The sequence below is a fragment of the Mercurialis annua genome, linkage group LG3, assembly GCF_937616625.2.
Source record: "Mercurialis annua linkage group LG3, ddMerAnnu1.2, whole genome shotgun sequence".
NCBI lineage: Eukaryota > Viridiplantae > Streptophyta > Magnoliopsida > Malpighiales > Euphorbiaceae > Mercurialis > Mercurialis annua.
This window is the reverse complement of record NC_065572.1, coordinates 16112278-16127773: the sequence shown is the minus strand read 5'-3', so window position 1 is coordinate 16127773 and position 15496 is coordinate 16112278. Positions and strand designations below refer to the sequence as shown.

Sequence of the window (15496 nt, the reverse complement as noted above, 5' to 3'; positions counted from 1 at the left end):
AAACACTTACCAGGAAAAGATGCAGAGAGTACTTGAAATTTGCTTCGAGAGAGAAAGTCTTACAAATGCAGAGAGATAGTAGGTGAGTGAGTAAATGATATAGTATTTTTCTTAAAAGAGAAAATCAGAGGAAGCCGAAAGGTCGTGGAGTTAGGACGTGACATCGTGGAGGACAGCTGGTGATGACGTGGCACGAAGGGGGTACCGAAAGGTCAATAGATGCGCACCCCTTTAAAATCTTCTTATAGTGATTTGGGCCTCAGTGTTGGGCCGGGTAGTATCAAAAGAAGAAGAAGGAAAAGAACAAGCCCAAAAATAAATGTTTCAAGCTTGTTGGGGGCATTGTTTAAACCGGCCCAGGGAATTACTGGATAAAGTTTCATATGGGCTTATTAGGGATTTAGGCCCAACGAAAAGCCTTTTAATTATTGCTTTTTTCTTCTTATTAGGAGTTTCTAACTCATTAGGAGTATTTTGCTTTTAGAATTTTAGTCCTAGTTGAATTAGGAGTCTTGATTATGAGGAGCTATAAATAGCTCAGAGCTTCATTATTAGTGTATCAACAAATCAATCAATCAAAAACCAAGCCCAGTGCTTTTTATCTCGCAATCTCCGGATTGTTTTAATTTAGGAGTAGTTTTCGGTATTAATCTCGCCTGAGTTCGCAGTTCCCAGATTATTACTTTTAAATCACGTGGTTAAGTGTTTTTAACCAAACAAGCCCTGTGAATATCTGCATAGGTTCGTTAAAGTATCAAATCTCAAACCGGTCCCGATTATAAATTCAAAGATTCGAGTCCTGAATATTTCCAGGCGAACACGTGGTAATGAGATGGTATTTTTACAAGTCTTTCAAACTATTTTTAATCGTTTGAATGATTCAGTGGGGAATGATGACTTGGTTAGCTCGAATTCAGCTTCTGGGATTTACAGTTCAGCGTCCTTTTCTGATTTTGTTAGGACAAATAACACTGTTGCTACCTGAATTTCTAGATCTATTTCGTTTTTAGGCTTGTGTTGCATAGGAATAGTGGACAGGTTTACCAGGTACGTGAATTGCATGGGAATAATGACCTGGTACAGCAGGTGCAGCAGTTCCAGAATTTGTTCTACAGATCAGGCGCAGGTGTAGCGGTTTCCTTCTCGTATTTGCGTACTTCAGCTGATCTGCAAATGGATGGAAGGAATGTTAGTGTGGTGGTTCAAGCAAGTAGATTTAATAGTTCAGATTGTACTACTCCTTCTCTTCAAATATGGAAATCTTTAATTCCTCTCGAATTTAATTTTTCATATGGATCGCTTTTCATGAACGGGGCCATCTTTAGACTTTTTGTTTAAAAGGACAATTATTTCTGCTGAGAATTCCTTTTGCTCTATTTTCCATATGATGGAAACACAGGATCACATTTTCAACCACCGTGAGTTTGAGAGAATCATTTGGTATAGTGTTTTGCAAAAAGTTGAAGTTGTTTGGGTGATTTCTAGTAGCTTTCTGGATTTCTTTACGCAATGGCAAGAAATAGTTCGACGAGGTCCTTATTCGAAGCTATGGGAGATGATTTGTTTTGTTTTGATATGGGCAATCTAGAAATGCAGAAGCAACATAGTGTTTAACAACAAAGTTTCTTCAAAAGAGGAAGTGATCTATACGTGTTTCACTAAGGCTTGTTTTCTTTTTAAGAATAGCAATAAGAGTTTTTCTTGTACGGGTTTGAATTTTCTTAGAAATCCACATTGTATTCTATTCTCAGACTTGTGATTTTTGCTAGCTCACAAAGTGGTAGCCTATAGTACTTCATCGTTTAGGTGGTGATACTTTTATGCGAAAACTTTGAGTCGTTATTATTAGATATATTGGTGAGAGTAATTGATTTTAAATTGGTGAGAATGTGACAACCCCACATGCTTATGAGAGTGTTTAGGTTCAACCATGATCTAATAACTAGAAGTAGTTAATAGGTGGTTGAACCTTTACACTAATAAACTCATTTATATTTGTTCTCCTAAGCAATGTGGGATTATCTTTAACACTCCCCCTCAAGTGCAACCGGGACTGATCATCCGGTTGTTACTTGAAATTGACTCCCCCTGAAACTAACACTTTTTTATTTAACAAGCAGCGGCAACACCGGACCGGGCCGCTGGGAATGAACATCCAGACGGACAACCGGAAAATTAAGAATCCGGGCCAGACCCACTGAAATTTTGATTTAATACGCAACGGCAACACCGAATTGGGCCGCTGGGAACGGACATCCAGACGGACAATCGGCAAATTAAGAAGGGATTTGTTCATATATGCTTGAATTGGGCTTGGACTTTTCAAAAACACTCTTCTATTAAAACTTTAGCACATATACGCCTTTTTTGTTTAAAAGATAGCAAATATGCCTTTCACCATAACAGACTCTAATGCCGTTAAATATCTCCATCTTCTCCGATGAACAACGGCAGTTTCTTCTTCAAATCAATAAAAATTAGGTTATTCAAAAATCAAAGTTGAAGATAAAACAGCTAATCTCCGAAATTGTTCCGATTTCTGCTGATTTCTCCAAAAATTTCAGATAATTGAATAATTAATCAGATTTGTCCCGTATATTCAAGTATTTGTCTGACTTCAAGCATTCAATCTCTCATCTAATTCAGGTACGTGATTCAAATTTAATAAATTACTCAATTAATATCTTAGTAATTTTTCATTAGATTTAATTTTGTAATAACAAATTATAATATCTCTGTTTTAGTTTCCATTCTATTTAGAGAGATCTGAAATTTTTTAGGTTTTTCTTTGAAATAAATTACAATTATGATGAATGAGTTTTATTTTATGCAATTTTTGAATCGATTTCTAGGTTATAACTGTGCAATTATATTTGGCACTATATAAGAACGTTTTTCATTAAAAGATTTAGACAAATACAAAATAAGAATTCTCTATATAAAATTATGATTGATATATTTGAATATAGTTGTTTATAGCTCTATTAATTATCTCTGGAATGTGTGCAAATTAAGCTTATGGCATTTTAAATTAACTGTCATGGTTAAATCTTATTAGGAATAAGTTCAAAGCATATTTTGATTTTTTTTGTTTTTGCTTTTCTGTTTAGTACATGGAAAATATTCCAGTATTCATTCATTATAATGGAGAGTGGAATCAGAGTGTGGACTACATCAATTTTGATGTTACTGGAATGGTTTTGCCGAATGAATGTGACTACATCAGTTTACTACAGAAACTAAATAATCAACCGGAAAGCAACCAGAGAGCTACTGAAATAGAAGTCAAGTACCAAGTGAAGAACGGATATCCACCTTTGAAGATACAAGATAATTCTACTTTATTCTTTTACAAAGAGCTCAAAAAACAAGATGGAGATTGCACAAAGTATCCATTGTGCATGTCATTTGCCAAAAGTCAAAGGGACGTCAACTTCTTTGATTCGACTTTATTATTGACTAATACCCAAATCAGAAGCATTCATACAGCTGCTGCCTCAAGCTCAAAAACTACGTCAGAAATGATGTCATTTAATGGAGAAGCAGATGGTAGCATTTCAGAGGCAGTCCTTTGCGCAAACTATGCAAGTAATGACTTTGATGGCGAGGACGAAGAGATAGAGAGCAAGTTTGATGACGCGAATGTGATATCGAATAGAAAACATCCAGAAATTGATCAAGGGCAGATTTACAAAGACAAAGAAACTTAGAGCACGGTTATGAGCTTCTACGCGATAAAGAATCACTTCCAATATAAGGTGAAGAAGTCATGTAGAAGACAGTTTTTCTTAGATTGTTGGGATGAGAGATGTGATTGGAAATTAAGAGCTTCAAGAAAAAGAAAAACAAGCATGTTCATGATAAGGAAGTTGAACAATGGTCATATTTGCCCATTAGAATCAAGAACAAGCAACTAAAGGCAAGCAACATCAACAATCATTGGAGAGTGCATTAAGTCAAAATTTCTGAGTTTAAAAACAGATTACACACTGGGAGATATATTGAGGGACATGAAAGAAGACTACGGTGTAAACATCAACTATACAAAAGCTTATAGATCAAAGGAGATGGCTCTTGAAAAAATAAGAGGAAGAGCCGATGATTCATTTGCAAAGCTGCCGTCTTATTTATATCTCCTACAAATTGCAAATCCATGATCATTTGTGAGATTACAATCTACAGAAGACAACAGCTTTCTCTACGTGTTCATGGCTTTAGATGCTTCAATAAAAGGCTGGACTTCATGTATGCCTTTGGTAGCAGTTGATGGCACATTTCTAAAGTCAGCTTATGGTGGAACACTACTCTCAGCAAGTACACAAGATGGAAACGGAAAAAATTTCCCCTTAGCGTTTTCAGTGGCAGATTCTGAAAATAATGAATCATGGGAATGGTTTATTCAAAATTTAAGAGAGGCATTTGGATTGAGAGAGGGAATGTGTATTATTTCGGATCGGCATGAGAGCATCAAAAATGCAATTGGAAAGGTATATCCTGAAGTTAGCCATGGAATATGCACCTTTCATTTGTACAACAACCTCAAAACAAATTTCATGAAGAAATCAAAAGATTTCAGAAAAACATTTTTCAAAGCAGCAAGGGCATACACTAAAGATAAATTTGAATTTTACATGGCTGAAATTGATGAGATGGATGCGCGTATAAGGCCGTATTTAGAAAAAGTGGGGTATCCAAAATGGGCGAGGGCACATATTACAAACAATAGACATTTGATGACAACAAATGTGGCAGAATCTTTGAATGCAAAAATTAGAGGTGCAAGGGAACTACCAATAAAACCTTTGTTAGAGTACCTACGAGCATTGGTTCAAGAATGGACATATACAAATAGGTTCTCAACCATGTCAACCTTCACAAGCGTTTCAAAAAGAGCTGAAAACATGCTACATGAAAACTACATTGATTCGCTGAAAATGAAGGTCAGATTTACTTGTTATATATCCTAATAAAATGTGTGTGCATTTTGGTGTATGCCCTTATTTTATATTTGTTTCTTTTGTGTTCATTAACATGTGTCTTAATTAATTGTTGCTGTTTATGATAAAATGTGTGTCCATTTTGGATTTTTGTAGCTTGACAGTAGCTTAGCAGTGACATTTAAATAGATTTTTTGTAATTTTAAACATTAATCATAACTGATCTTGAATTGCAGGTATCAAAATCAATTGTTCAACTAAGTACGGTTTATGAACATAATCTGATATTCACAGTAGATTTGAAAGAAAAAATTTGTTCTTGTAGAAGATTTCAAATGGACAAACTTCCGTGTCCACATGCCATGGCATTACTAAAAAAGCTACACCAAGAGCCTTACAGGTACTGTTCAGAATACTTTGGAAAAGTATATCCAGTTGACAATCAAAACTTGCCTAGCATACCAACAAATGTTACAAAGAAAATAGTCCTGCCGCCACATGGAAAAACCAAGTCAGGAAGACCAAAGACGAGGAGAATTAAAGGGCCATGCGAATCTACAAATCAGAACAAATGCAACAGGTGCGGAGTTTACGGACACAACAGGAAAACGTGCCAAAATGCCCCCAAAAAAAATTGATTGTAATTCTTTAGTTATTTGATTTTTTTAAATACATTTTGATTTCATGATTCAAATTCAAACAAGAATATAAAATTATTATTCAATAATTACACATTTCAAAAATATCTTATGTTTTTTTTTTATTTAAAAATAGCAATTAATGAATTACAAGTAAAACCGTATGAAAAACACATATGGCTATGGTTTTCGCTATAAGTATTATTTAAGTAGCTTTTAGTCAGCTCATTAGTAGCAGGTCTTGGAAAAGGTTTAAATTTACCTTATGATAAGTCTTTATGTTAAAAAATGGACTTCTTTTCATAAGTAAACTACTATATTAAATATTTATTAGATACATTCTGATTAGATCATCAAATTCAAATTAAAAAATAAATTTATTATATAATTATAAAAAAATCTAAGCAGCTTTATGGTAGCTCATGAGCACCTACAAATTCAAGCAGCTTTATGGTAGCTCATGAGCAGCTTTTTGGTAGCTCATGAGCATCTTTTTGGTAGCTCAATGAACTAGAATCATAAATATTTCATAAGATGTGAAAATATATAAAAATTTAAAATTAGAGTATAAAGATCTGATCATAACATAATAGAAAGAAAAAATCCAACAAACTTCATATTTTTAGACAAAGTATCAAAGTATCATAATTCATATTAAAAAATCACTTATTCTCTATTTTAATAATCTTCCTTTTCCCCCTTGCCTTGTTCAACCTTTGATTCAGTTCCAATGTCTTTAATCTCTGCTTTGATCTGCTTCCTTTTCCCTCGTCCTTCTTCTACAATTGGTGCAGCGTGAGCATACAACAAAGCACAATATCTAGACCTCATATTTTCAATCGAGATACGCAAAGGCACCTTCCTCCCTTCGATGATGTACTCAGCAAATGCAGCCACGAATACACCACAATCACTACATATAAAGAAGAAACATAATATAATCACCAAATTGTATCACAAAAAGAAAAAAATCAAATTACAATATCATAAACACAACCATAACATAAATAGCGCATAATAAAATGTAACCATAACATTTAATTAAATTTAGGAGAAAACGCTACTCATTCATATGCATTAAAAGAGAAATAAATGAACGAATGAAAAACACAAACATAAATATTTACCTGTCAGATTGTGTTGGTAAGCCATCAACTTGAGACAAAGCAAAAGGTTCAAATTTGGTTTTGCCAACATAAGCAGGAGAAGACAAATCAATAGCTTTGATAAACGATAGTAAATTACCCATGACTAACAGCCTTGGAATTAGGACACAATACCCCATAACCACTTCAGCCGCCGTTCGGTTGAGAATAGGTGACTTTTTAGAGTTGTATATATAAATGCACCTATCCTTGAACGATAAACGCGCCAATATCCAATGCCAACTATTTCCAACATGAATAGGACATAAAACGTCGTCAACTTCACTCCAAAGAGTACCAATAAGAATCTTCTTACCCCGCATATAATCAAAAATCAAAGAGTCCCCTTTCAAAAACTTTTCAGCATCAGAAGTCGACAAATATGAAGCATACAAACTTTGCATGCGTTTATCAAAGATATTGTCAGCAGTGGTGCACCTCACATTAGGCCTCGACTTTTGCTTCTCCCTCAAAAAATAAAACAGCACGTCGATATGCTGAAAATATAAATTAAAATTTGCAAATAACTTATCAGTAAATTACAAGTAAATTACTAGTAAATTAGTTTTATTTACTAAAAATAAGAGTAGTAAAAAAAACTCACAGAACATGATAAAAGCAGACCACCGTAGTTCAGATAAGAGAACCATGTTTTTTTGCTTATTTGATCAACATACATCTCAAAGGGAGGTGCAATCTCATTGTCCTCAGGAGAATAGTGCTTGTACCTAAAAAAATAAAAAATAACATTATTAAAATAAGGCACAAATATATTTTACAAAAAAAAAATTATAGATAAAAATATATTTACCTGTTTTTCTCTTTAAATCCTTTCCCAATCCATAAATCAAACTCAATTTGCTTGCAAAAATCAATGATGCATCAACATCATTTAAAACCGGAGCAGCATCATGTACTACAGCAGTCAGATTTGCATGAACGAGGTTGACATTCTAAAGAGGCAAAAACAAACAATTTAAAGAATCAATAAATAAAAAACAACAAACTGACAAGCAACCAAATAAATAAAAGTAACAAAATTAAAATAAAAAAATACCAAATTTGAGAGTAATGACTCTGAAACAGTCTCAACCAATACATGACTCGGATGTTCATAAGCAGACGTGCACTCAGTATTCTAAAAGAGAAAAAAAATGATACATGTAGTAATTAATAATTAAGTAACCAACAAAGGGGAAAAATATATTAAATTTATCAAAAAAATACCGAGACAGAGGATAAAGTCTTTGAAACAACACCAACAGCTTCAAGGCTTCGATTTGAACAAGCACCCTTGTTCTCAAAATTCTAAAAAAGGAAAAAATTTAATAAAAACAGATATTAAACAACTACTAAGGAAAACATAATAAACTGCTAAGCAACCAATAATAAACTGTTTTAGTAAAAAAACAACACATGATGAAAAAACTATATTAAATTTATCAAAAAATACCGAGGCAGAGGATAAAGTCTTTGAAACAACACCAACAACTTCAAGGCTTCAATTTGAACAAGCACCCTTGTTCTCAAAATTCTAAAACGAGACAAAAATTTAACAAAAACAAATATTAAACAACTACTAAGAAAAACATAAAAAATTGCTAAGCAGCCAATAATAAATTGTTTTAGTAAAAAAAACACATGATAAAAAAAATATACTAAATTTATAAACAAATACCGAGGCATATGATAAAGTATTTGAAACATTAACAGCTTCAAGGCTTGGATTTGAACAACCACCCTTGTTCTCAGCAATCTAAAACGAGAAAAAAATTTAATAAAAACATATATTAAATAACTACTAAAAAAAACTTAATAAACTGCTAAGCAACCAATAATAACCTATTTAGTAAAAAAAACAACACATGATAAAAAAAATAAAAGTAAAGTACCTCAAAAGCATCTAAACACATAGCTGCAGCAATAATTTCAGGATGATTTCTATTGTCACTAGATGAACATGCCATAGCTTTCTACAAGGATTAAAATATACAAAAATATAAAGAAATAACAAAAAAAAACAACTAACAAGCTACCAGATGTATACTAAAAAAATTAGATAAATTGCATATAAGGTACTCCCTCCGTTTTGAAATAGTTGTCGCTTTAGCCATTTTCACACAAATTAAGAAAGCAATAAATATGTCTAAATTTGTATGTATTTTTACTAAATTAGCCCTTCTTGAAACTTGTTAATATTAATTACTATGACTCTTTATTTGTATTTTATATTCTTTCAATGAATAGATGAAGGATATATGTGGAAAAATAGCAATAAATGCTTTTTTGGTATTCTAAAGTGACAAGTATTATAAAACAAATTTTTTTCTCTAAAGCGACAACTATTTCAAAACGGAGGGAGTACCTTTTATGATTTTATTTTCTCAACTGCAATTGTAGCAGAAGAAATAATTTCGTCAAAAGTGGCAGCATCCATTTCATCGATATCGCATTCTACATCCTTTAAAATCGTATCGATGTTGCATTGTGCATCCTTTAACGTCTTATCGATGTTGCATTCTGCAGCCTTTACGATTTCAGGCTCAACTTCATCACTAGAAACTTTATCAAACTCATTTGCTACTTCATCAACTTGAGATAAATTAGTTTGATCTTCTTGCTCAACCTCCTTTTTATTCTCTACTGCCGTATCATCCTCCGCCAAATTGTTCCTTTTTTCCACAACAGGCTGCACAATATTGCGATTGATCACCTATATAATAATATAAGTTTGTCGTTTCATATTACTACATCACTATGTTGCTTAAACAATTGATACAAATACATATTAGTTTAATTATTTTTCCTTAAACGATATATCCTCCTCCTTGTCATCAGACCCATTATCACTAATTGAAGCTCCATTATGCTGTTACAATAAACAAAAAAGAGAAAAAAAAAATAAATACTAGTTAAATTAAGCATATCATAAGTAGTTTAGATGTGAAATGTAAGTAGTTTAAAGGTATATCAGTAGTAGTTCAAAAGTAGATTGCAAATTTTAACAAAAAAATTACTTACAAAGTTTGTCTGCTCTTTCAATTACATTTGAGCTCTTCTTGATTGAATCAAGAACTTTAAAAAGATTAGTGAACTGAAGAGTCACATAATCTTTAAAGCAGCTCAAATCTTCCACAATTATTTTTAAGAAGAAACCACCGTCTGCAGCTCTTTCTCAAAATGATCAAGATGCGATCTTTTCTTTGGTAAAGCTGAAGATGATGCCTCACCACCTTGATACTCAACTTTATCATCTTCTGAATCAGATAAATTCTCGCTCACCTCCTTTTTCTTATCCTTTCCCTTGATAAAAAAATGAGATAAGTCCAACTTATTCATCTCCTCAACAGAAGGAGTGATTTTCCTCAACTTCATCTGTACAATGAAAAAGAGAAAAAAAATAAAAAATAAGAAAATATAGATTGTATAATTTTTATTTTTTAAAAAAGACAACACTAACCTGTTTTCCACTCAAAGAGAAGAAAGGCTTCTCTAATTCCGCAACGCCAGGATTATTGTCAACTTTCCATCTCAAAATTCTTGGGATAGCATCACCATTCTCCAAAATTGCAAGGTTATAGACCGCGACAGGGCAACATTCATATAACCAACATTGCAAAGCATAAATGAAAACAGCCAGCCGATAAAACGGGATTTTACCTTCTTCTTCAAATTGCTTACTTTTCCCTTTCAACTTATCCTTTAAATCACCTGTCCCACAATTAAAACAATCTAGTCCCCATGGAAATTCATTGCACTCACTTGACTCAATTATGTTAAGGTTGACTATGGAAACACGTTTTACGTTTTGAGACGAAAACAGAATAACATCAAGAAAATACAAAATTGCTATTTTAACTCCATCTTCCGGACTAGACCATCTCCTAGTGACAAAAAGATCCTCTAAGGCTTGCTTATTAAAACAGCTAAGGTCCTTAAAATATTTATCAAAGATCCCATCGGATGTGTTTCTAAACCTAAGTTTACTAATATCTCCATGACATTTCAAACCTGTCACTAAGGCAAACTCATCAATCGTAAATTTCAGTCTCACTCCCAAATATTAAACCACAATTCATTTGCATTCGGTTGGTTAAGCAACCTCAATAAAAGAAAATGCAAAACTTGTGTTCGAACCTTAAAAACTGGCATATCAAGAAAATAACCAAAAGGACTCTTTCTAAACAAATCTAACTCAACATCATTCAATTTGATTTTTAACTTTAAAATGGGATCATGATTTAAATTAGTTTGCACTTTTGTTACAAACCATTCATCAACAGGTATAGCATATTGCCAAATCTGGAAAAGAAACCAACATAAAAACATATACAAATAATCAATCACACAATGCTAAATTATTTGTAAACTAAACATACAAAGTCATATTTGTAGCATATTTTATTACAAAAAAACACTGACCTTAGGCTGATTATCAACATCAGTAAGTGTTTTCTTCGAATTACTTCTTAAACCAGCACGATTTCCATCTTTCCTTGTCGCACTGACTTCATCTTTCTTTTTCAGTTGGTGTGACTTTTTTTTATGTTTAGACACTGAATTTAATACCATTTTCCTGAAATATATTGCCAATAATCTAAAAAGTCAATAACTTCTATCATACTAATTGTGAAATTTGGATCATAAAGCAAGTAAAGACATCACCAAAAACAAAGGCATCAAAAAACAGTTTACTTTAAAAACACTATATTAATAAGTTAAAAAACTAACACATTCCATGTAAAATATGTTAAATATATTCACTTATAATATACATAAGGAAAAATATGAAAAAAAACATACTTATATACTGTCAATTTAATCTTAACCTAATGTCAAACAACTGTCAATATACAGTCAAACAACTGTTAACCCACAGACATAAAGTACCCTTTTTGAAATCACTATAGAAAAAAATGTAATGTAAGAAAGAATGTACAAATTACTTAACAAATGAAAACTGAACATAAAAACATAAAAGTACAAATAAACAATGAAATTAGATTAAGAACATAACATTTGGCAGACGAAAATTCTGAAAATACTTTTAATAAAATGAGAAAATAATGAAAAAAACACATTTTAAAGTTTGAAATTAATGAAGCAGGATTAAAAAACAGCATCAAAAACAAAATATACTACTAATCATTTAAATAACAGAAACACTAATTAAACACAAAAGACAATCTATTCAAGCACAACCTTTAGTGATCAAATGAACAACTTACTTAGACTCCAAAAACCGTCAATTCATTGTTCCACAAAAGCACAAAAAAAAACTTCTGCTGATAACGAACGGTTGCGTCACGTCAACAAAGCCAATTTATAAATTTTCCTAAAAACATTATAAATAAAAAACACAAATGAGAAAAACAAACAAAGGTAAAAAATTGCAGCAAATAAAAATGTACTCTGATAAAATAAATATAACAGGTAATAAAAATAAAAAAGAAAAGCAACAATGTTCATACTAAGATAACATTCAATCATATCTGCAAATAATTCAATCAATCTACCAATCATTAAAAACTAAATAAAAAATTCTGGAAAATCTATAATTACATACATATCATCAAAAAATTGACAGTTGCATGAAGAGATACACAATCCTGAAATCAAATAAGCTTGAAACATTAAACATCTAGGTTTTACATAAGTAAAAATAAACACAGATTCCACCAAATTCTTTAACAGACAAACATAAATTTGAACCAAAATCACCACCATAATCACACGCTACAAAATTGAATACAAAATATTGAAAAAAACGAAAAAAAAAACAATAAAACTAAATTACCAAATGACAAAAATCCAGAAACACAAAAAAAGTATAATCATTGCATTCAATAAGCTTATGTACTGATTTTATAAATTAATTTAAAAGCACAAAGAGAATCCATAAATAAAAATAAGTAAATATAAAAATCGAGAAATAATAATTTGAAAAAACAAATTCAAATACCTAAATCATGTACTTTACCTTTAGATTAGGGCTTGAAGTAAGAATAAGTGATCAGACTAAAGAAGGTATGGAGGAGAGGATGATTCAGCCGGAAAATCAAATACAGGCGAAGATAACGGTGGGATCAAACGGAGAAAAAAGAAACGAGACGGCTAAAGAAAGTCAGAAGAAAAAGGCGTATAAGTGGGGATATTTAACATTCTTGAGTCTCTGCCATATGAATATTCCGTATTTGTGCCTATTATTAAAATACTAATATTTTCTATTTCTTAAAAAAATAATTTAATCCTAAACTTTATATAAAGAAACCATTTAGCCCCATAACTTAAAACATGAGCAAAATAGAAAATTCTTCATTAAATAATTTAACCAAAGAAGATATAGAATTAATTAAACAATTAGAAAAAAAATAAAAACAACAAATATGAATGGTAAACAATATATACAAAATATAATATTGCAATTAAGTCCAAGTGCAAATGAAATTAAAAATTTATTAAGTGAAATAGAAAATATAGATCATTTAAAATTAATTATAAATAAAATTTATAGACAACCGGAAATGAATGATCAATTATCATTATTAGAAGATAGAGTGACAAACACATAACAAATGATAAATTTTATAGCAAAATGAATGGGATATAATGATCATTAAGATAAATGGAAGAAATAGGCGATACGCAAAGATTTACGATTGATGAACAATTCAAACAAATAAATAATAATTTAAAAATTGTAAATCAAAATATTAAAACTATAAATTACAGACCTTATAATTTTGTAGATACATTATATGATGAAGATGAAGGATACAGTAGTGGAAGTCTAACTTTACCATTGAGCGCTTTTAAGCCAATGAAAATTGACAAACCATATATAATGATGAAGAAAAATTAGATACAATATTTTATCTATTAGAAAATATAAAAGAAAAAGTCGAAGTTCTTGAATATAGAATAAAAAAATTAAAAAAAGGAAAAGAAAGTAAAGAACTCATACATGAAGGATTAACTATAAAAACCCAAATGCTAATTCTAGAACAAGGATTAAAATTATATGAAAAGAATGAAATCAAAGAAGAAGAATTACTAAATTTAAGTCAAAAAATTAAAAATTTAAATATGAATTCTTAATAGAGAAGAAGAAGAAATGATAAAAAGGAATATAGATATGAGAGATTATGACAATATGAAAAGAAAAGTTTACAGAGAAAGACCTTTTAATAATGACATAAAATTTATTAAGAAAACTGAAACAGAACCCATCTATCCAAATGGAGTATGGTTAGACCTAAATTGTCCAAAAGATATACAAAAAACTATAGATGAATGGTTAAAAATGAACAATATCTCTATAATAACAAATGGATATAGTCTAGAAAAAGCATACAATTTTCTGATCAACACCTTAAAAGGAAATGCCGAATTATGGTGGAATTCAATCACACAGTCAGATAGACAAAGAATAAAATATGGAATGCAAAATGGAAAAATTCTAAATTCATTTACTGCTAATGAAAACATAAAAGGAATAATGCATAGATTAGAAGCCGCAATTAAGACTGAATTTGTGGGAGAGAATTGGTTTAATGAACGAGAAAATCGTATACAATTAGGACAACAATATCCATGAAATTACAAAATTTAACAATATGTAATATGTGTTTTCTACCACAATATACATATGAATTCAATAAATATTATTATAATATATCTAAATCCGGAATAGTATCAGCATAAGAAACCAAAATATTAAGGCAAATGTATGTAACAAATTTACCTAAACCTTGAGGATTATTATTATTTAAGGAAATACAAACAAAACCGGAATTAAGTGAAGGAACTTTAGGAACATATCAAGGGTATGTCCAAAAAAGAATAAATGAAATGTGTAACCAAGCATATGAAATAAGGACAAGGAAAGCAATAAAAAATGGATTATGTTGTCCAGTAATATCTGAACCAAATAAATGGGGATGCTCTAGTAGTAAAAGAGACAGAAAGACAAATAGAAAATATTATAAAAATAGTTTTAGGAGATTTTATAAAAGAAAATACAAACACTATAATAAAAATGATTATGGAAAAAAGAAACTATTCAAAAAAACAAAACGATTTAGTAAAAAAAATCCTAAGGAATGTACATGTTGGATATGTAAAGAAAAAGAACATTTTGCTAATAGATGCCCTAAGATGTAAACAAGAAAATCATAAAGCATATAGAATATATGAGGAATTGGTTGAACAAGATTGTGAACCAATTGAATTTAGTGATTTTTCAGAGAATGAAACAATTTATGAATTATAATCTCAATATAATTCTGATAACATAAGTAATACAAAATCCGAAACAGAAAGTGATATTAGTGATGACTACTGAATCTGAAGAAATGGTAGATAATAATGATATATTTAGCTATACTCAAGCATTTGATGAGGAAAAATTTAGTCAACTAAATAACCACGATTTAAATATTAAAATAGAAGATATATTTAAGAAAAAATGGTATAATAGAGTCTTAAAAGAAACTTATATAGCTAAACATTACGAGTCAGCCGTAGATATATATCAAACAATAGGCAATTCAATCATACCCCTAATAAACAAAGAAGAAATAAACAGAGAATTAGCAAAGTTACCTGATAAAGAAAAATATAAAAATTTATATTTAGGAGCAATTGAAGTTATAATAAAAGCCCATTTTTGACAAGGAATAGACAGTCCAATACAATTATTTTGTATGGACGATAGGATAATAAATGATCCAGTGGATGCTCTATTAGGAACAGTATCAGAAAATTTAGTATATAT

General features: G+C 30.7%; 1 protein-coding gene and 1 long non-coding RNA gene across 2 annotated transcripts; both read right to left on the bottom strand.

Annotated features, from left to right (window-relative positions):
* Positions 1–6251: 6251 nt before the first annotated feature.
* LOC130015345 (uncharacterized) lies at positions 6252–9853 on the bottom strand. Its single transcript, XM_056105248.1, has 11 exons — positions 9742–9853; positions 9086–9589; positions 8613–8693; positions 8399–8476; positions 8174–8254; positions 7948–8028; positions 7778–7858; positions 7532–7673; positions 7325–7448; positions 6703–7217; positions 6252–6488 (listed from the first exon to the last, which is right to left on the bottom strand). Exons 9-11 carry the CDS (start codon positions 7397–7399, stop codon positions 6254–6256), a joined length of 825 nt encoding a protein of 274 aa, XP_055961223.1. The 5' UTR covers positions 7400–7448; positions 7532–7673; positions 7778–7858; positions 7948–8028; positions 8174–8254; positions 8399–8476; positions 8613–8693; positions 9086–9589; positions 9742–9853; the 3' UTR covers positions 6252–6253.
* A 502-nt stretch (positions 9854–10355) lies between these two features.
* On the bottom strand, positions 10356–12051 carry LOC126674726 (uncharacterized). The gene is made up of 3 exons (XR_008790455.1): positions 11949–12051; positions 11143–11296; positions 10356–10431 (listed from the first exon to the last, which is right to left on the bottom strand). It is a non-coding gene; the product is annotated as an uncharacterized LOC126674726 (long non-coding RNA).
* Positions 12052–15496: the final 3445 nt, after the last annotated feature.

Bases quoted from the DNA above. Each gene is read 5' to 3' on its own strand.
- LOC130015345 (XM_056105248.1), bottom strand. From the start codon at position 7,399: ATGTATGTTGATCAAATAAGCAAAAAAACATGGTTCTCTTATCTGAAC. The intron at 7,218-7,324 runs GTGAGTTTTTTT...TTATATTTTCAG, and splicing joins GTCTGCTTTTATCATGTTCT to CATATCGACGTGCTGTTTTA. The intron at 6,489-6,702 runs GTAAATATTTAT...CTTTATATGTAG, and splicing joins TTACCAACACAATCTGACAG to TGATTGTGGTGTATTCGTGG.